This window comes from Castor canadensis, chromosome 9 (genome assembly GCF_047511655.1).
Source record: "Castor canadensis chromosome 9, mCasCan1.hap1v2, whole genome shotgun sequence".
NCBI lineage: Eukaryota > Metazoa > Chordata > Mammalia > Rodentia > Castoridae > Castor > Castor canadensis.
The window spans coordinates 832,027-847,711 of NC_133394.1; the positions used below are offsets into that span (position 1 = coordinate 832,027).

Genomic DNA, 15,685 nt, shown 5'->3' on the forward strand with positions numbered 1-15,685 from the left:
GCTGATCTGCGGGAGCCGGGGTGCAGGCGTCGGACGCGGACCCGCGCGGAACGCCGTGCGATTGAAAAGCCCGCGCGTCCGCCCCGCGGCGCAGGGGGAGGAGCGGGAGCGAGCGGAGCGATGCGCGGCCCCGCCCCGCGCCGTCCTCCGCGCGGGCGGGAGGGCAGGACGTGCGCCCCCGTGCGGCGGCCGCGACCAGCACAGCTTGAGCGCGCTTGGCCTCCTCCGCCAGCCCAGGCCGCCCGAGCTCGGGGCGCGTGCGCGCCGCCGCGGGGCCCGAGCCGAGCCGAGCCGAGCCGAACCGACTCGAGAGGCGCGAGCCCGCGCTCGGCCGAGCCCTGCGTGTGTGTGTGTGTGTGTGTGTGTGTGTGTGTATGGGGGGCAGGGGGAGAGCCTGCGGGGGCGCGCGGCGCGTGCCCGCGGTGCGCGGCTGGGCCCCGGCGGCGGCGGCGGCGGCGGCAGGGCGAGCCGGGAGGCTCAGCCATATTTGATGGTTTTGTTGCTTCGCCCGGGAGTTGTCGGCGTAACTGGATGCCGAAGGTCGCTGGCTGGTGGAAATAGCAGAGTACGTCATTAACATGGCGCCAAAAGCCTGGGCTCGCGCCGTGTAGCCGGGCGGCGGCGGGCGCCCCTATCCCACCAGGAACTTGGGCTCCGCCGGCGGCCGGAGGACGGCGACGGCATGATTGCTGGGTCCTGAGGACCGGTCTCTGCTGGCTCCGTAAGTTTTATCCTCATTTCTCCTAGCGGGGCGGGGGTGCTTCGGGCAGAGAGGCTGCTTTTCAATTTGCCAAGAACGTGCTTTTTCCAGCTGGGTCGGGAACCGAACGCGTTGGGCGCCGGAGCCCAGGTGCGTTAGGCGGCGCCGCGCGCTCCGCGGACGAGGTGTGCGGGCGCCGCCGCGTCCCGAGTGCTCTGCGTCCATTCAAGGGCACCGGGCGGGGGGCGGCTCCGCCGGCGTGGGGGCTCGGGGCTCCGACGGAGCCGGGGCGAGACCGCTTCCAAGTGCAGAGCCCGCCCCCCGCGGGCCGGGGAGTTGCCCCGCGGCGCCGGGTCGGCTCGCTCTCGCGGCGGGGTGCGCACCGCAGCCTCGGCGGGGGCGGGGGCGGGGGTCGGGTCCTCGGGGCCCCCGCGCGCCGCGGGCTCCCCGGCCGCAAGTTGCAGTCCCGCGCGGCGCACGTGGCTCGTGCCTGCGCGCGCGCGGGCCGGGCGGGCGCGGGGAGGATGGAACGTGGAAGGCCGCCCGGGGCTCCGAGCCCCGTCGGAACGGGCCCGTTCGCTGGGGAAATCCGATCCTCCCAGCGCCGCCTCCCCCGCCCGCCATCGGGCAGGAGGCGGGGCCGCGGACGCCGCGGTGCTCAAAGTGGCGGAGCGCGGCGGCGGGAGGCAGGTGCACGGCCCCCGACGCGGGGGAGCCTCAAGTTCCGCGGGCCGCCGCGCCCCGCGCACGGGTAACGGGGCCGAGGGCGCCGGGCCGTGCATCCGCCGCCCACGTGGGCAGGTGCGGGGTGGCCGCGGGGCCAACTTTTCAAAGGAGCCGCCTGCCGCGGCGGCGCCAGCTAACGGTCCGGGCCCGGGCGGGGGACGCCCGGCCCGCCACGCCTGAGCCGCGGGAGCTCCGCACAAAGCCCGCGCGCGGGGGCGGCCGCCGCGCCCCGCCCCGCCCCGCTCGGGAGCGCCCGGCCCCGGCCCCGTCCCCGCGCCGGTTCCGGCGGCTGCCGCGGGCGTTTGTTTGTTGGTTCCGCGCCGCCTCCCGCCGATGGTTTCCTGTGGCAGAGGGGACACAGTTTCCAGAACTGTCTGCGGCGGGAGCGGGCCGCGCCCGGCCGGCCGAGGTGCCCGGGGCCCGTGGGGGGCGCGGGGCTTGCGGGGCGCGGCGGCGGGGACGCCCGCGAGGTGTCGCCGCGCCGGGTCGGTTCCGGCGGAGGCGCCGGAGTTACTTCCCGCCGCCGCCGCGGTTTCCGCCGCCTCGGGAGCGCGGCGGGCGGACAAAAAGCGGGCGATTTGAAGGCGGCGCGGAGCGTTGGCGCCGCCGCCGGGCCGTTCGGAGGGCGGACCAGCCTGGGCTCCGGAACCGGCGGCTCGGGCCTCGCGGGGGCGGGAACGGCGTAGCCTCCCGGAAGCCCGCCTGAGGGGCGGACTCGGTTCGGAGCGGCCCCTCGGCCCTCGCCGGTCCACATTCACGGACCTGCCGGAGAGGGGGCTCGGCCACACTTGCCGCCAGAGACCCGGTCCCTACTGTCACCTTGAGGTCAGCTTCTCACTGGGCTGTTGTTCCTGCGTCCCCCGTTCCTGCGGGCACCGGACCTGCGCTTGCATTCCGTGCCCGCAGCTCCTGTGGCTTTCGGCTACTTAAAGAGTTAGGTTCCCGCATCGCCTTTCATCCCCGTGCTGCCAGCTGCCCCAGCATGCAGCACAGCTTGAACCTGATGAGTCCTAGGATCCCAGGCTGCTTCCTACTAAGAGGACGGTGGTGGCACCGGATTTAATCTTGATAAAGTTAGGTGTATGTTCATTTAAAAGCAAAAAACCCTTGGTCTTATTAGTGGCTTTCCAATCACTTGACAGGTTTTCTGCCTTAGCAGGGTTGTAAGAGTTGGTTTCCAGGGAATATAAGGAAAAATGATAAGACCAGACTGACAAAAACAAAACTCTCGGAGTTTAAGGGAATGCTGTGTTGTAGAAACCAACTGTGGCTTAGCCCGGGCTTGAGGAGGAAGCCTGGCACTTGGAGGGCGGTGCCAACAGAAGAGCTCCTGGGTTTTAGGGGTGGGCACCCCATGGGTACTGATGAATAATTACTGTGTTCTTTTTCTCGTTGTAGAATGTCATCTCAAGCGACATCTAATGCAGAATCTTGTCATTTCTCTAGTGTACTCATGTGGTCAAGAGGGTGTACGACTTGACGGCAGTTGCCTTTGATGAGGGAGTTGTTGCCTTCTTAGTAAATGCAAGAGTGGCTCTGGAGGGCCTTTTGATCCGGCAGGTTGGGGTGACACTGAAGTTCAGCAGGGTTGAGTGGAAGAGATGGATGCTGGACCCTGGGCGGGTTGTGGTGTCTTCCAGACCAGGGCTTGAATGGTCCTTCATTCAAAGTAGCAGAAATAAAGAACGCTGACTTGAAATGGGACGCTCAATCACAGGAAGGGGCTGTGTGTTTCATTTTCAACCCTGGGGTAGCTCTAGACCAGTGGGACTTGATGTGCACTCACACCTTCAAAGGGGATGGAAGCCAGGCCCTCGTGTGTCGGTCGTGGGCAGACACTTTAGCACTGAGCCCTAAGATCAAACTTCTAACTCATAACCCCAAGGTCAGATTTTGGTTACTCTCAAGTCAGGCTAGATTTATCTTCTGCTTTTACAAGGAGAATCCAGGCATGATGAAGTGATTGAGCACAATTGAAGTAAGTTCATTTTGAAACTTTGGGTGCTGGGGATTGAACCCAGAGCCTTGCACATGCTAAGCATACACTCTACCACTGAGCTCCATCCCTACTCCTGTTAACTTTTGGACGCAAGATAATTCAACCCAAGTTTGTTCTGTTGAAAAGCACTAAAAACTGGCAATGATTTTAGAAAAACCACTGGTTATTTAGTATCTCCCTCACAGGAAATTCTTTCTTTTTTTTTTTTTTTGGTGGTGGGGTTTGAATAGGGTGGTGTCTTGTACGCTGTGCCACTTGAGCCACATCCCCAGCTCTTTTTGCATTAGTTACTTTTCAGGTAGGGTTTGAGTATTTTCCCCAGGCGGGCACGGGACCAGGTTCCTACTTATACTTCACAGCTAACTGGATGATAGATGGGCGCTGCCACACTCAGCTTTTTTGTTGAATCTTACTAACTTTTTTTGAGCCTGTCCTGGAACTGCTGTCCCCTTGATCTCTGCCTCTGGAGCAGCCGGGATTATTTCCAGGAAATTGTATTAACTTGAAAGTATAAGACAGTTTCTAAGTAGTTATTTTAAGTGAAGATTTCTGTCATGAGGGTTCAAACTAAATTATCATTTGGGCCTTTCTTCTTCTTAATCCAGGGTAAGGAGCAAGAAATAGCAAAGATAACATCTGATGGTGCACAGCTGAAATCGGAACACTCAGGAGACTGAGCGCAGGGACAGTCCTGAGTTTGAGATCAGTCTCTGGCTTCATAGTGAGATGCTATCTCAAAAAAAAAAAAAAAAAAAGCAAGATTAGCAAATTGCTTGCTGTTGAACCAACTGCCTGGCTTTTGTTTATCACAAAGAACACTAAACCAAATGTAAAGTTTCTGTGATCACTCTGTGCTCTTTACCCGCCTCAGTGATGGCAGTGTAGCGATGGTGCCCCAGTGTGGAGGCTGCACACTGGTGCCTATAAACCCTCAAGATGCAGCACTGAAATTTCCACCTCGTGTCAGGGATTCGCTGGATTCCCTACCCATTTCTTTGGATTCCAGTTCAGCGTTTAAACCCTGGGGACTTTTTTTATGATTTCTCTCTGATCCTTTTACTGCCGCTGTTAACCATATGTTTCTAAATTGCCGTCTGGAACAGTATTTTTCTGTTTTAGCTTATTTCTGTGATTAGCATGGAAATGAAATGAGATAAGCAGTTGGTTAGCGGCTTTATTACTGAGTGTGCCCCAATGTCAAGGATGGGCCCTGGTTTTGGGTTTCCTTGAGGAAGATTCACTGGCTTCTACATGTGGCCTCTGAGTTGCTTTCTCTTCTTAGTTAAGGATTTTGTAAGGATTGAATGTGTCTAATGTTTGACTTTGTAAGCTTTAAGGGACTTGCCCAGGACCTGGTAATTGACTCCCCTTTAATCCAATGCACAATAAGCCCACTGTATTACCAGATTTATTACATGTGCTCTTGACCAACCTGATCAAAAAAAAAAAAAAATCCAAAGACAAAAAACCAAAATTTTTAAACTTCTGAGCACGTTCTGCAGCTCAGTGGTTGTGGAGATGCTCTCAGTCCCACATTGTCAGTTGAGTTTAAGTCCTGTGATCTGCTGTATATTTCCTGCCCTTCATTGTGTGAAAATCTGCCTCCCAAAAAGGCAAGTAGAGTGCTGGGGGCATGGTTCAAGTGGTAGAGCTCCTGCCTAGCAAGCGAGAAGCCCTGAGTTCAAACTCCAGTACTGCCCCTTAAAATAAAAAAAAAAAAAATGGTGCCAAAAGCAAGATCAGTGTTTAATGTGCTTAATTGAAGTGATCAAGTAACAATTTGAGAATTTTCAAAGGTGACCTGTCTTTAGCAGAAGTTAGGTGGCATCATGGGAAAATGAGTGAAGGGTAAGCAGCACAGCCCTGAACTCTGCATCCTGGTTATATGAGGTGTTTCCTCCATGGTGGGCTCCTGGGAAACATGAACTTGGGATTCCAAGGATCTACTGCATGCAGTGCTGATTGTAAACATCACGCTCCAGTCTATTGATTTGTAGAAAGGATCAGTAAGCTTCTGGAAAGGGGCAGGTAGTCACTCTGCATTTGAAAGGGTTACAGTCATGGACATAAGATAAATTAGGAAGCCTGTGTTCCAATAAAACTTTATTGATGGGCATTTTTAGTGTACTTGTCATATGTCTGACTCCCCATACTATTGAAAATATGTGAAAACTATTCTTGTCTCTTGAGGGGAGTGGGGTTTGAACTCTGGGCTTCACACCTGCAAGGCAGGCGCTCTCTCACTTGACCATGCCTCCTGTCCATTGTGCTCTGCTTATTTGTTGCTGGGCTGACCTGGAACCTCCATCCTCCCAACCTCAGCCTCACAAGTAGCTAGGATTATAGGCACAAGCCACTGGTGCTCAGCATGAAACCAATCTTAATGTGCTATACAAAAACAGGCGGTTGAGCCCTGATTTATAGCAAGACAGTGGTCACCTGGTCACCTGATTGTTCCCTTTCTTGTAGAACCTGAAAAAACAGCTTGAAGTTAGAAGCTTGGTAAGTGTGAAGGGAGTTGGCTAGTCTGAAGGCTGTGTTTTGTTTTTTTGTTTTTAAATAAAGATTTTAGTCAGCCTCAGTGTGCAGCTCCATTGGCCAGTGCTTCATTCCGTAAAGTAGAGTTAAGAGCTCATAGGACTGTGGTTCTTCTCCATCCAGTTTCTAGGTAGGATTTATGATATGGGACTCTGTGTACCTGGTGAAGGCCTAGGTTGCTACTCATGGCCAGCAATGGGGCAGGCTAAGGAGTCCTGTTTGAGGGATAGTCGTGTAGCTGGCTACCATGAGGGAGATGTGTGTGCTGCCCTGGTAGTCAGTGCACAGGAAGGACCAACAGGTCGTCCTGTGCTATCTTTTGCATACTTGACAGGACAAGCTAACACCCTGTTGTTCATTGATTCCATTTTACCTGTCTGCTCCCTGGTGACACACTGGAGCCTTAATCTTCAGATCTTCAGATAATCTGTCTCTAAATTCCAGTAGACATCAGGAGACTGGAGCCTACGTCCAGGCACCGGGGACACAGGGAGCCCGCCCACTTTGGAAGGAGGCTCTGGTTCTGCTGTTGGTTTTGCCCTATGCGCTGCAGACCCTCTTCAGAACTCAGCGTGCTTATCTTTCAAAAGAGGAAATTAGTTCATCTCTGAAGTCTTCTCGAGCACTGGAATTAGGATTTACATGTTTCTTTTAGGGAGGTTTCCTGTAGACACAATCCATGTTGTAAGGCGCCTTTCAACTTTGGCCTCAGTGAATACCTTGCAGACCTTCCTGCTAGGTTTTCAGACCGCCTTGTGTTTCCATGACCATAATAACAAGACTCTTGACAGTTGCCATGAAGTGTTTGTTGTTGTATGCAGTTCAGATGGTTGTCAGTGCAGTTTTTGCTAAGTGTGTTATCAAGGACTTCCAGTTTACAACATTGGAAGTCTCCCTTGCTCTGTTTTTGAAAAAGCACTTAAAACATTTTTGGTGACTTAATATTGTTAGTGGTAACTGATAGTTTCTGGCAACCGGCTATAATCAAGGAACAAGTTCCTCAAAAACAGCTGCATTTCAGTCTGTGCACAGTGTAATTGTCATTAGCTGTTTGAGTCTGGTTTCTGCAGAAGCTGCTTTGTATATCCTGTACAAGAACATCTGGTTTGATCATTTAAAAATCTTAAAATCACTCTGTAGACATGTGCATTTATTGGCTTAAGGTAGAATAATGGGTTTAGAATCCTTTCCCACCTTTACCCTTGCCTGGGTTCATTTGTTTTTTTCTAAAATGTCATTTTTTTTTTTTTCTGGGGGAGGTGCTGGGATTTGAACTCTGGGCCTTTCACACTTGCTAGGCAGGTGCTTCTACTACTTGCACCACCCCACCAGTCCTTTTTTGTGTGTTAGTATTTTCAAGATACGGTCTTGGGAACTATTTGCTAGTGGTGGCTTTGAATTGCAACCCTCCCCATCTCTGCCTCCTGAGTAGCTAGGATTACAGACGTGAGCCACTGGCACCCAACTAAAATGCCATTCTTTAATTAACTCTTAGTCTGACTTGAGGCTTTGTGTGTGTGTGTGTTGCAGATGCTATATAAATTAAAATTTAGAGAATTCCCCCAAGGCAGAGTGGAACACAGACTTCTGATTTCAGTGAATGGTTTAGAAAATAAAGCATCATAATCTGAAGAGATTCATCTTACTTTAGGTAAGTTGTCAAGAGTTTGCAAAGAGGAATAGTATTTACAGCCTTTCTGTCTCTGATCGGCTGGCAAGGACGATCAAGTCATTTCTGGGCTTTGGGAAAATGACCTACTGAATCTTTTGCCATGCCTGCTAGGTTTGCTAGCCATCTCTGGATGGGAGCCTTTTTATTTTTTCCAAACTAGTATTACTTTGTGAGTGGAGAGGATGTTGAAGCCTGTTGATTTGTGCTCTCCTGCTTGAGTCAGTCTATCTTGCTCTGGTTATTCTGGAGCTGGGGTCTCAAGAACTATTTATTTGCCCAGGCTGGCCTTGAACCTCAAGCCTCCCAATCCCAGCTTCCCAAGGAGCCGGGATGACAGTTGTGAGCCACTGGTGTCTTCTTGTTTATTCTCAGAGGTAGCGTCAACCCTAGTTATCTCGTCTGAGTTAGTTTTTTCTGTTGTTACGTTATCTTTTAAGTGACTTACTGACTGGCTGTTCTTACATCTTTTAAAAACATTTGTTTTGAAGCTTGTTATGAGCTAATCAAGGAGGCCTTCCAGTTCCAGAAGCATGGAGTGTTTGGGCTCACTGTTGGTACTCCTGGCTGGTGCTTCGTTTTGGGTCATGGTGCGCTCCCTGGGTCTTCTGTGGAGTGATGAGCAGGGAAGAACGGTTTCAGATTTTAGGTCTTTACCACTAAAAGTGTAGGTAAGGATCATGATAACCACGTCCATATTAAAGTTCATCGAGAGTGGTGTTGGAGCCTGGTCCTCGTAGAGAGCTGCTCGAGCCTTTGTTCTCCCATATTCCATGAATTAATACCTAAGTGGTTGGTGTATATGTTTGTCAGCTTTTCTCTTTTTATGCACATGGGCCTATGCTTCACTTTTTAGTTTCTCTCTTAGGTATATTTGAGCACGTGGAGCTAACAGGAATTCTGAGCAGATGCAAGTAGGGGTAAAAGTTCAAGATTAGAGGCCAGTGTGGCCTTTGTAGTTGGGGTGTGGATTCATTTACTCCCAAGTCAAGGGAATGAAAGCAAAACACATCGAGGTGCCAGTGATTGGAACAGTTTCTCATGCCACTTGTATCAGTTACTTTCCTCCTTGTAACCTGTTAAAGGAGGAAGAATTTACTTTGGCTCCTGGTTTTAGAGAATCAGTCCATGGTCGCGTGGCCCCTGTACTTGGGCAGAACATCATGGCAGGGGGAGCATGTAGAACAGAAGGCTGTTCACCTCATGGCAGACAGGACTAGATAGAGCCCCCAAGAACACACCCTCAGTGACCTATTTGTAAACCCCACATCCTAGAGTTTCCACCACCTCCAGAATGGCACCGCACCAAGCACTCACCACGGGCGCATGCTCTTGGGGAGTCTGTGGGGACATTTCATATTCAAACCATAGCACTGCTCTTGCTCAGTTGCTGGGTTTGGGGTTGTTTGTTTGCTTGGTTTTTTTGGTGGTACTGGGGTTTGAACTCAGGGCCTGCCTCACATTTGATAGGCAGAAGAGGTCCTGCCTACCATTTGAGCCTCTCTGCCTGCCAGCTCCTGACTCTGTTTTTCTTTCTCCTTTTTTTTTGGACAGGATCTCTATATTTAGCTGAGGGACTCAAGACCCTCGGGCCTCAGCCTCCTGGGTGTTGGGGTCACAAGTGTGTACCACTTGACTTGACTGGGTCCACAGTTGCAAGAGCGTGGAAAAGTTTAATAGACTGTCTTATGGCCTGAGTAGTGGTTGGCAGGTGAGTGTAGCTTGTGACTCACTCAGAACTACTTGCATTCACAAACCTCTGAAAATTCTGGAAAATGCTTGTATTGGTTTTTAAAATCCGAGTTCAAAAACAATTTGTGAATGATGTTTATGCTGCCTCGTGTGTTACAGGCTCCAGTGACGTCTGCAGGAACAGACACTACAGTCTTGGCTCCTTGGGCAGTGGTGATCATTTCTTTGGGAGGTGCTTATTGCTAACGGGACTATTCAGCTGAGTATTTTCAGCTTGGACTCTTTTTTCACAGATCCCTTAGCTTGATTTTGTAACATTTGGTACATGACGTCATGAAGAACACATTTTAAAAGCTCCTTTTATTTTGGTCAGAATACTTAGATAAGGTTAGAAGTGTGACATTTGCAGTTTAAACTATTTGTCAGACAAAGTAAGATACGCTTTTTTGGGGGTATTCTATGATCAGTAATTTATGAATCGATTGGTCAGTGTTTAAGAAAGTAATATTCAAGCCGTGTGAACTTGTAAACAACAGAAAGGAGCAGCTAAAATAAAGCATTAGCTAAGACCCTTGGTCAGATCACTCTTTCTGAAAATGCAAATGTTCATGCAAAAAAAAAAAATGTTATGTAGCTCAGGCTGGCCTTATCAGGATCCTCCTGCCTCAGCTCCTGAGTACTGGGATTGCAGGTGTGTGTCCCCACCCTCTTCTAAAAACAGAGTATGTTTAGGTGTGAGGTTTTAACTTTGACACAGTGGAAGGACAGCAGTAAGTAATGCTAATGTGGCAGTGACAGGTGCAGCACAGGTCAGGGACAGGGTGAAGTGTGGGTATTTCAGTCAGTGGACACGAGCGTGGGCAGCAGTTTAGGCTTTTCCACAGAGCTGCTTTCTCACATGGCCTTGCCTTGCACACGGCCTGGCCTCAGGTGACAGGAGTCACCTGACAGGACCTGTGAGGGTTTTTTTTTGTGGAGTGAGTGCCTGCTGCATCTTCTTGCCATCAGTATTACAGTGGAGACATTGTGCACAGAATTAGACTGAGTCAAAATTACTAGTGTGTAATCCTTTTCATAGCTGTAGAGTTCATGGCCTGACACTTGGTCCCTGTTCCAGCACAGGAAGTGTCGTACAGTGTGTTTTCTTCACATCCGTCCCCTTTCTAGAAACAGTGCCTCCAGTTCCTGGTCATGTGACTCTAATGAAGTTCCTTCTTACCTGTGGCCTCTCTCAGTCTCTGAAATTCACCTGCCAGCCGGGCCTCCATGACCACATCCAGGTCACTGCACTTGCTCAGTCATGTTCCTGACACCTCTGGGGAAATGGGTTCCTTTGTCTCCTGGCTGCCATTAACTTACTGCATGCTGACTATCCTTGCAGTTTCTGTCTGAGGAAACGACAGTTTCAAGGTTTAGTGGTAGCTTGCCATCTCACATGTGGAACTCCACAGCACTTGTCACTGAAGCTGTCTGGTCACTTGGCTCTGGCATCCCTGCGGGTGGACCTGCGGAGCTCATTGAGTGTGGCATTCTGTATCTCGTCCATCGTGTTTCTGGCATCTAACTCGATGAAATGTTCCTCAAGTTAACGTGTCAGCCCACACACTGCTGTAGCCCTGTGCCACAGAACGCAGTGAAGGAGAGCTGAAGTAGGGCTCGGGCCAGCGTAAGGTCTTCACGCCTCCTGAGCATCCGCCACTGGTGCTTACTGTGGGTGGAAACCCAGAGGAGTGCTGCCTAGCGGGCCACTCGAGTTGCCCTTCCTGACGGTTCTCAGTTATAATCTGACTTTCAAGTAGTTTTCTTCTTTTTGGGGCCAAGTCCCATGCGCCCACTAACTAGTGCTTTTGTCCGTCTAGCTGTTGTGTTTCCATGGAGTACAGACACTCCAGGCACCCATGAACTGGATCACTTTGAGTCAGGCTTGGTGACCACCGACAGAATGAACTATGTTGAAGACTGGACCCACAGTTCTGGAATGAGAGCTGCCCTGGAGGCCTTTGGCCACCATGTGGTCCTGCTATGTGATCTCTTCATTTCATGTTTTAAGTTGAGAAAATCTGTTCTCTGGAAATTACAGTCTTTAGAGACACATGTGGAACTTTGGCTGTAGGCTGGGAGTTGATTACTGACAAAACTCTCCCAAACTTTACTCAGGCTCCATCCGAGTCACTGCCTTACTAGGTAATTTTTTGGGTTCCTTGTCTGTCCTTGCAATACTCCTGTAAAGGCCAGGATTATTAAGGTTAGGGTAGATCTCCAGCCCTGATGTCTGACTGCCTTCCTGTCTTACCATTCTGGCGGGCCTTCAGCAATCATCCTGTCAAGTCACTGTAGCCAGAAACCCCTTACCCTTGATGTTTCCTTTTAGCACTTTTCCATCCCTGCTTGTCTTGTCAGAGTCTTCAGTTGGGACCATCTTGCTGTCCTTGCTTCCAGTAGACCTGATACTATACCTCGGTCTCCTTTGCATAGTCTGCCTTGTCGTCTCTAACCTGTCCTGTTTCTTCCCCCCTCCTATTAGCTGTTTTGTTTTTTGCTTTTTTGAGTCTTGCTGTGCAACCCAGGCTGTCATGGAGCTTTTAATCCCCTTGCCTCTGCTTTCCTAGTGCTGGGATTGTAGATGTGCCCCACCGTGCCCTGCGCCATCAGCTACTGAGGTAAATAATGTGCTGAAAGCAAGGCCAAAAAGTTCTACAGGAGGAAAATCGTTGAATGAAGTGCTATAGGCTATGCTTGGCTTGGCCTAGTGGGTGAGATTGGCCATGAGCTGAGTCCCAGGTGGAAGTCTGAAAGGGAAGAGGCCTGGCCTTGCCCTGCCAAGGTGAGTGAGTCTTGGGCTTTCTTAGGAGAGATGCTTGGGTGGAGCTGGGGAGGGGTCAGGAGCGTGTGAGTTTCTTTCCCTGGACATTTTGTACCTAGACCTGTTTGTAGTGTGGCCTGGAGGGAGAAATTTGTGGAGGGAATGGCTTGGTAAGGTTCACCTTGCAGATGATGAGTGTGTTGTAATTGATAGTGGGAAGAAGATTGTGGGCTTGGAGCAGGAAGGGTGTGGGAAGAAATCTAGGGATGTGTGGATATTTTAGTCTGTCTTCTGCTGCTACACAGAGTGCCTCACACTGGGCGGCTCACAAACAGTGGAAGCTCATTTGGCTCACGGTTCTAGAGCCTGGGAAGTCCAAGATTGAGGGGCCACATAGACCGCATGGTGAGAGGCACGCCATGGTGATTGTGTAAGAGGGAACTGAGTTGGTTGAACCCACTCTGGATAATGCAGCACTAACTCCTGCAAGGGATTAGTCTTTCCAACTCAAATGCCTCAAATTAGGCCCCCCCCCTCCTGTTGCACTGGGGACTAAATTCGGAGGACTAATTCGGTTGAAGAACAGCCCGTGCAGGGGATTGACAGGCTCTTATTCTTCAGTTGATAGACTTGGCAATTGGATGCAGATAAAGAAATGGGGAAGTGCTGGGAATCTGAGCATGAGGACGCTGCACAGGACTGTGCCAGGTCACGTGTTTTTACGTATTGTGTGTGTTGTCCATCTCCCCTGAATCCACAAGCTCCTAAGGCCAGGGGGAGCTGTTTTTCTCCAGCCTCTCCTAATCCGTTAGTGTTTATTGGGGAGCATTGTATGCCGTTATGTCCTTGACGTTTTCCTGGAGTGTTGTGTGCTCTCACTGCTGCCTAAGTAGGAGCGTCAGGATGTAATAATGCATTGGCACTCTGTGATCTGAGGCTGGCTTCTAGTGGACACATGTTTGCATGTATGTCAGCGTGGTAACGGGCGCTTTGAGTAAGTAACCCAGGGTGGGATAAGTCAGCCTGGTGTTACGGTTGAAGTACAGTAGAGCCACAGGAGGAAACTGCCCCTGCACTGCAGCTCCTTGGAGAAGCAAGCCCAGCATTCTCAACCGTGGTCACGCACGAACTTCAGGTGGTAGCAGTGGCATTGTTAGACAGAAAGCGCTGCTTTGACTGGAGTGCACAGTTGCTTGAGTGTGTGTGTTAGGAGTGTCGCTCTGTTGTGGCGGCTTTTGTTTGGTGCATGCTGCTGGTCTTTCCCTGGGAGGAAGGCATTTTGACTTGGTGATTCCAGGTTCTGTCAGCTCTTCTCCTTTGGCACAGAGCCTGACTCTGCTCCTTGTTGCTAGCTGGCAAGTCTTCTGTGGTTTTCTCACACCTGCTCATGAGGTGTAAACTGCATTCTTCCTGCTTTTTTTCATCACACTTTTTTTTTTTCTTTGACTTTTCCCTCAAAAGTTTATTGTGAAGAATTTCAAAGATACAGAAAATGTGAAGGAATGTTGGAACAAACACTCATATACCTCTGTCCATCCATCAGTCAGTCCCTAGTATTTTTTTTTTTAATTTCTTTTATTCATATGTGCATACAATGTTTGGGTCATTTCTCCCCGCTTCCCCCTGCCCCCTCCCTTTCACCGCCCCCTCCCTTACCCACCCTAACCCCAGGCAGAAACTGTTTTGCCCTTATCTCTAATTTTGTTGAAGAGAGAGTATAAACAATAATAGGAAGGACCAAGGGTTTTTGCTAATTGAGATAAGGATAGCTATACAGGGCATTGACTCACATTGATTTCCTGTGCGTGGGTGTTACCTTCTAGGTTAATTCTTTTTCATCTAACCTTTTCTCTAGTTCCTGGTCCCCTTCTCCTATTGGCCTCAGTTGCTTTAAAGTTTCTGCATTAGTTCCTTTGCATTGAAGACATCAAATGCTATCTTTTTTTTTGCCTATCCTCATATCTCCCTTGTGTGCTCTCCCTCATCATGTGATCAAAGTCCAATCCCCTTGTTGTCACACTTACTTTTCAGGAATTCTTTAAGCAATACTTTTTTTTGTTTTTTAACTCTTTGTACACAGGCTGTGGGAAGCTGAGGACTGAGTTGTATTTCATCTTTCCCTGTTCTCTTGTACCTCCCTTTGGGTTCTCTTGAAGCTTGGAGGAGAGTTCAGTGCCAGCAGTTGCTGTTTGTGGCACACACAGGACAGGGAGACAATCAGTTCAAGTGGGGAGTGCCTCACAGATATTTGGCCATGGGAGTTTTTGTAGGACTGGTCAAGTTGTAGAGTTGTAGGTGAGTGGGACTCTGAGGGAAAAGATGGGTGGGTTTTAGGGTTACGACCCCGTCCATACTCTGAAACGCTAGCCCACACAGTGTGACCCTGACCAGGGTTTGTGTTCCTCTTGCTAACTTCTTGTACTTTTTGAAGAGTCAGTTGGTGATAAACCCCCAGATGAACACAATCAGGTGGAACAGTGGCAAAAGCGTCCTACCTTAAGGGCACAGGAGAACAGGCACCCAGACATTACTGATGATTCCTTATGCCTGCAGGGGTGCGTATCACATTAAAGAAGTGAAACCCCCGAAAGACATCACAGCTGGGGGCTTGCATTTTCCTGCCACACAGGATACTAGGTTGTGAAATGACTAGGTAGAGGAAAAGGGGTTTTGGTGTCCCAGAGAGGCTGACTAGGAAACACATGGGGGAACATGATAGATAAGGGTGTTTATGTGTCAGAGCCATTTGTGGGGGGAGCGTCTTTACAAGAGGGGGTTTATGCCCTGATTTTAGTCAGGTAAGGGGAAGGCAGAGACCCCCTCATGCTGCTGTTTCTCACTTGCCTTCGGCTTGGACTGAACCAGCTGCTCTTGCCTGCTCTTCTGCATGTCTCTTACAGTGGAGCTTTCCTCTGTATTTTTCTTTCTGGCTTTAGGGATCTAACCCAGGGTCCGGGTGTGCTAGGTAAGCTCTCCACCCCCTGAGCTGCACTCTAAGCTGGAGTTTTGGGTTCTGATCACAGTCCTGTTGCAGTGGTGCAGTGGTTCTGCACCCTGTCCTCTGTGCTGCACCTTCACTGCACGTACCGCCTTGTCATGTTGGGATGCCCAGGGAGAAGACCGGCATGCACTTCTGCCTTGGTACAACTCTCTTTCCTTCTGGAAATCGGACCTGGCAGTAAGGTCAGGACCCACAATGGCCTTTGGACAAGCATGTCAGGTGAATAGAACTGCAGTTTGATCTGTAAGCTCAGTGACTGTTCATTCAGCTTTAGCCCACTGTCCTCGCTCCAAACTGCAGTCTTTGTCTTACTGACAGTGCTAGAGGCCTGTACCACCAGCTAGTTGGAGTTGGCCAGGCAGAGTTGGGGTAGAGCTGAGTAGAAGCAACATTGCATTCAGAACTAGAAGTTCCCTGCCCACAGTGTGACCTTGAGATAGCTGTCTAACCTGTCTTACCTTTAGTTGTCTGTGAGTAAAATGGAGATTGAATCAAGGCTTATATGATGTTTGTGGTCCTTCCAGTCCAGCTGTGAATGCTGAGGGGCTGGGGATGGC

The 15,685-nt window shown here is 50.6% G+C and overlaps 1 protein-coding gene across 7 annotated transcripts in view; it reads left to right on the forward strand.

Moving 5' to 3' along the window:
* The first annotated feature begins 419 nt into the window (after positions 1-419).
* Positions 420-15,685, forward strand: part of Jade1 (jade family PHD finger 1) — a 50,618-nt gene continuing 35,352 nt past the window's right edge. For 2 of the 7 annotated variants that reach the window (XM_074041154.1, XM_074041156.1), the window contains exon 1: positions 420-721. Coding sequence is in view for 1 of the 7 variants with exons in the window: in XM_074041153.1 (XP_073897254.1) it covers positions 12,769-12,835 (67 nt within the window). In the remaining 6 variants the exon portion in view is untranslated. Of the gene's footprint in view, positions 722-1,778; positions 1,836-2,284; positions 9,344-9,382; positions 10,605-11,933; positions 12,836-15,685 lie in introns of those variants that run through there. The other 5 variants (XM_074041158.1, XM_074041153.1, XM_074041152.1 and 2 more) reach the window with 5 other exon arrangements.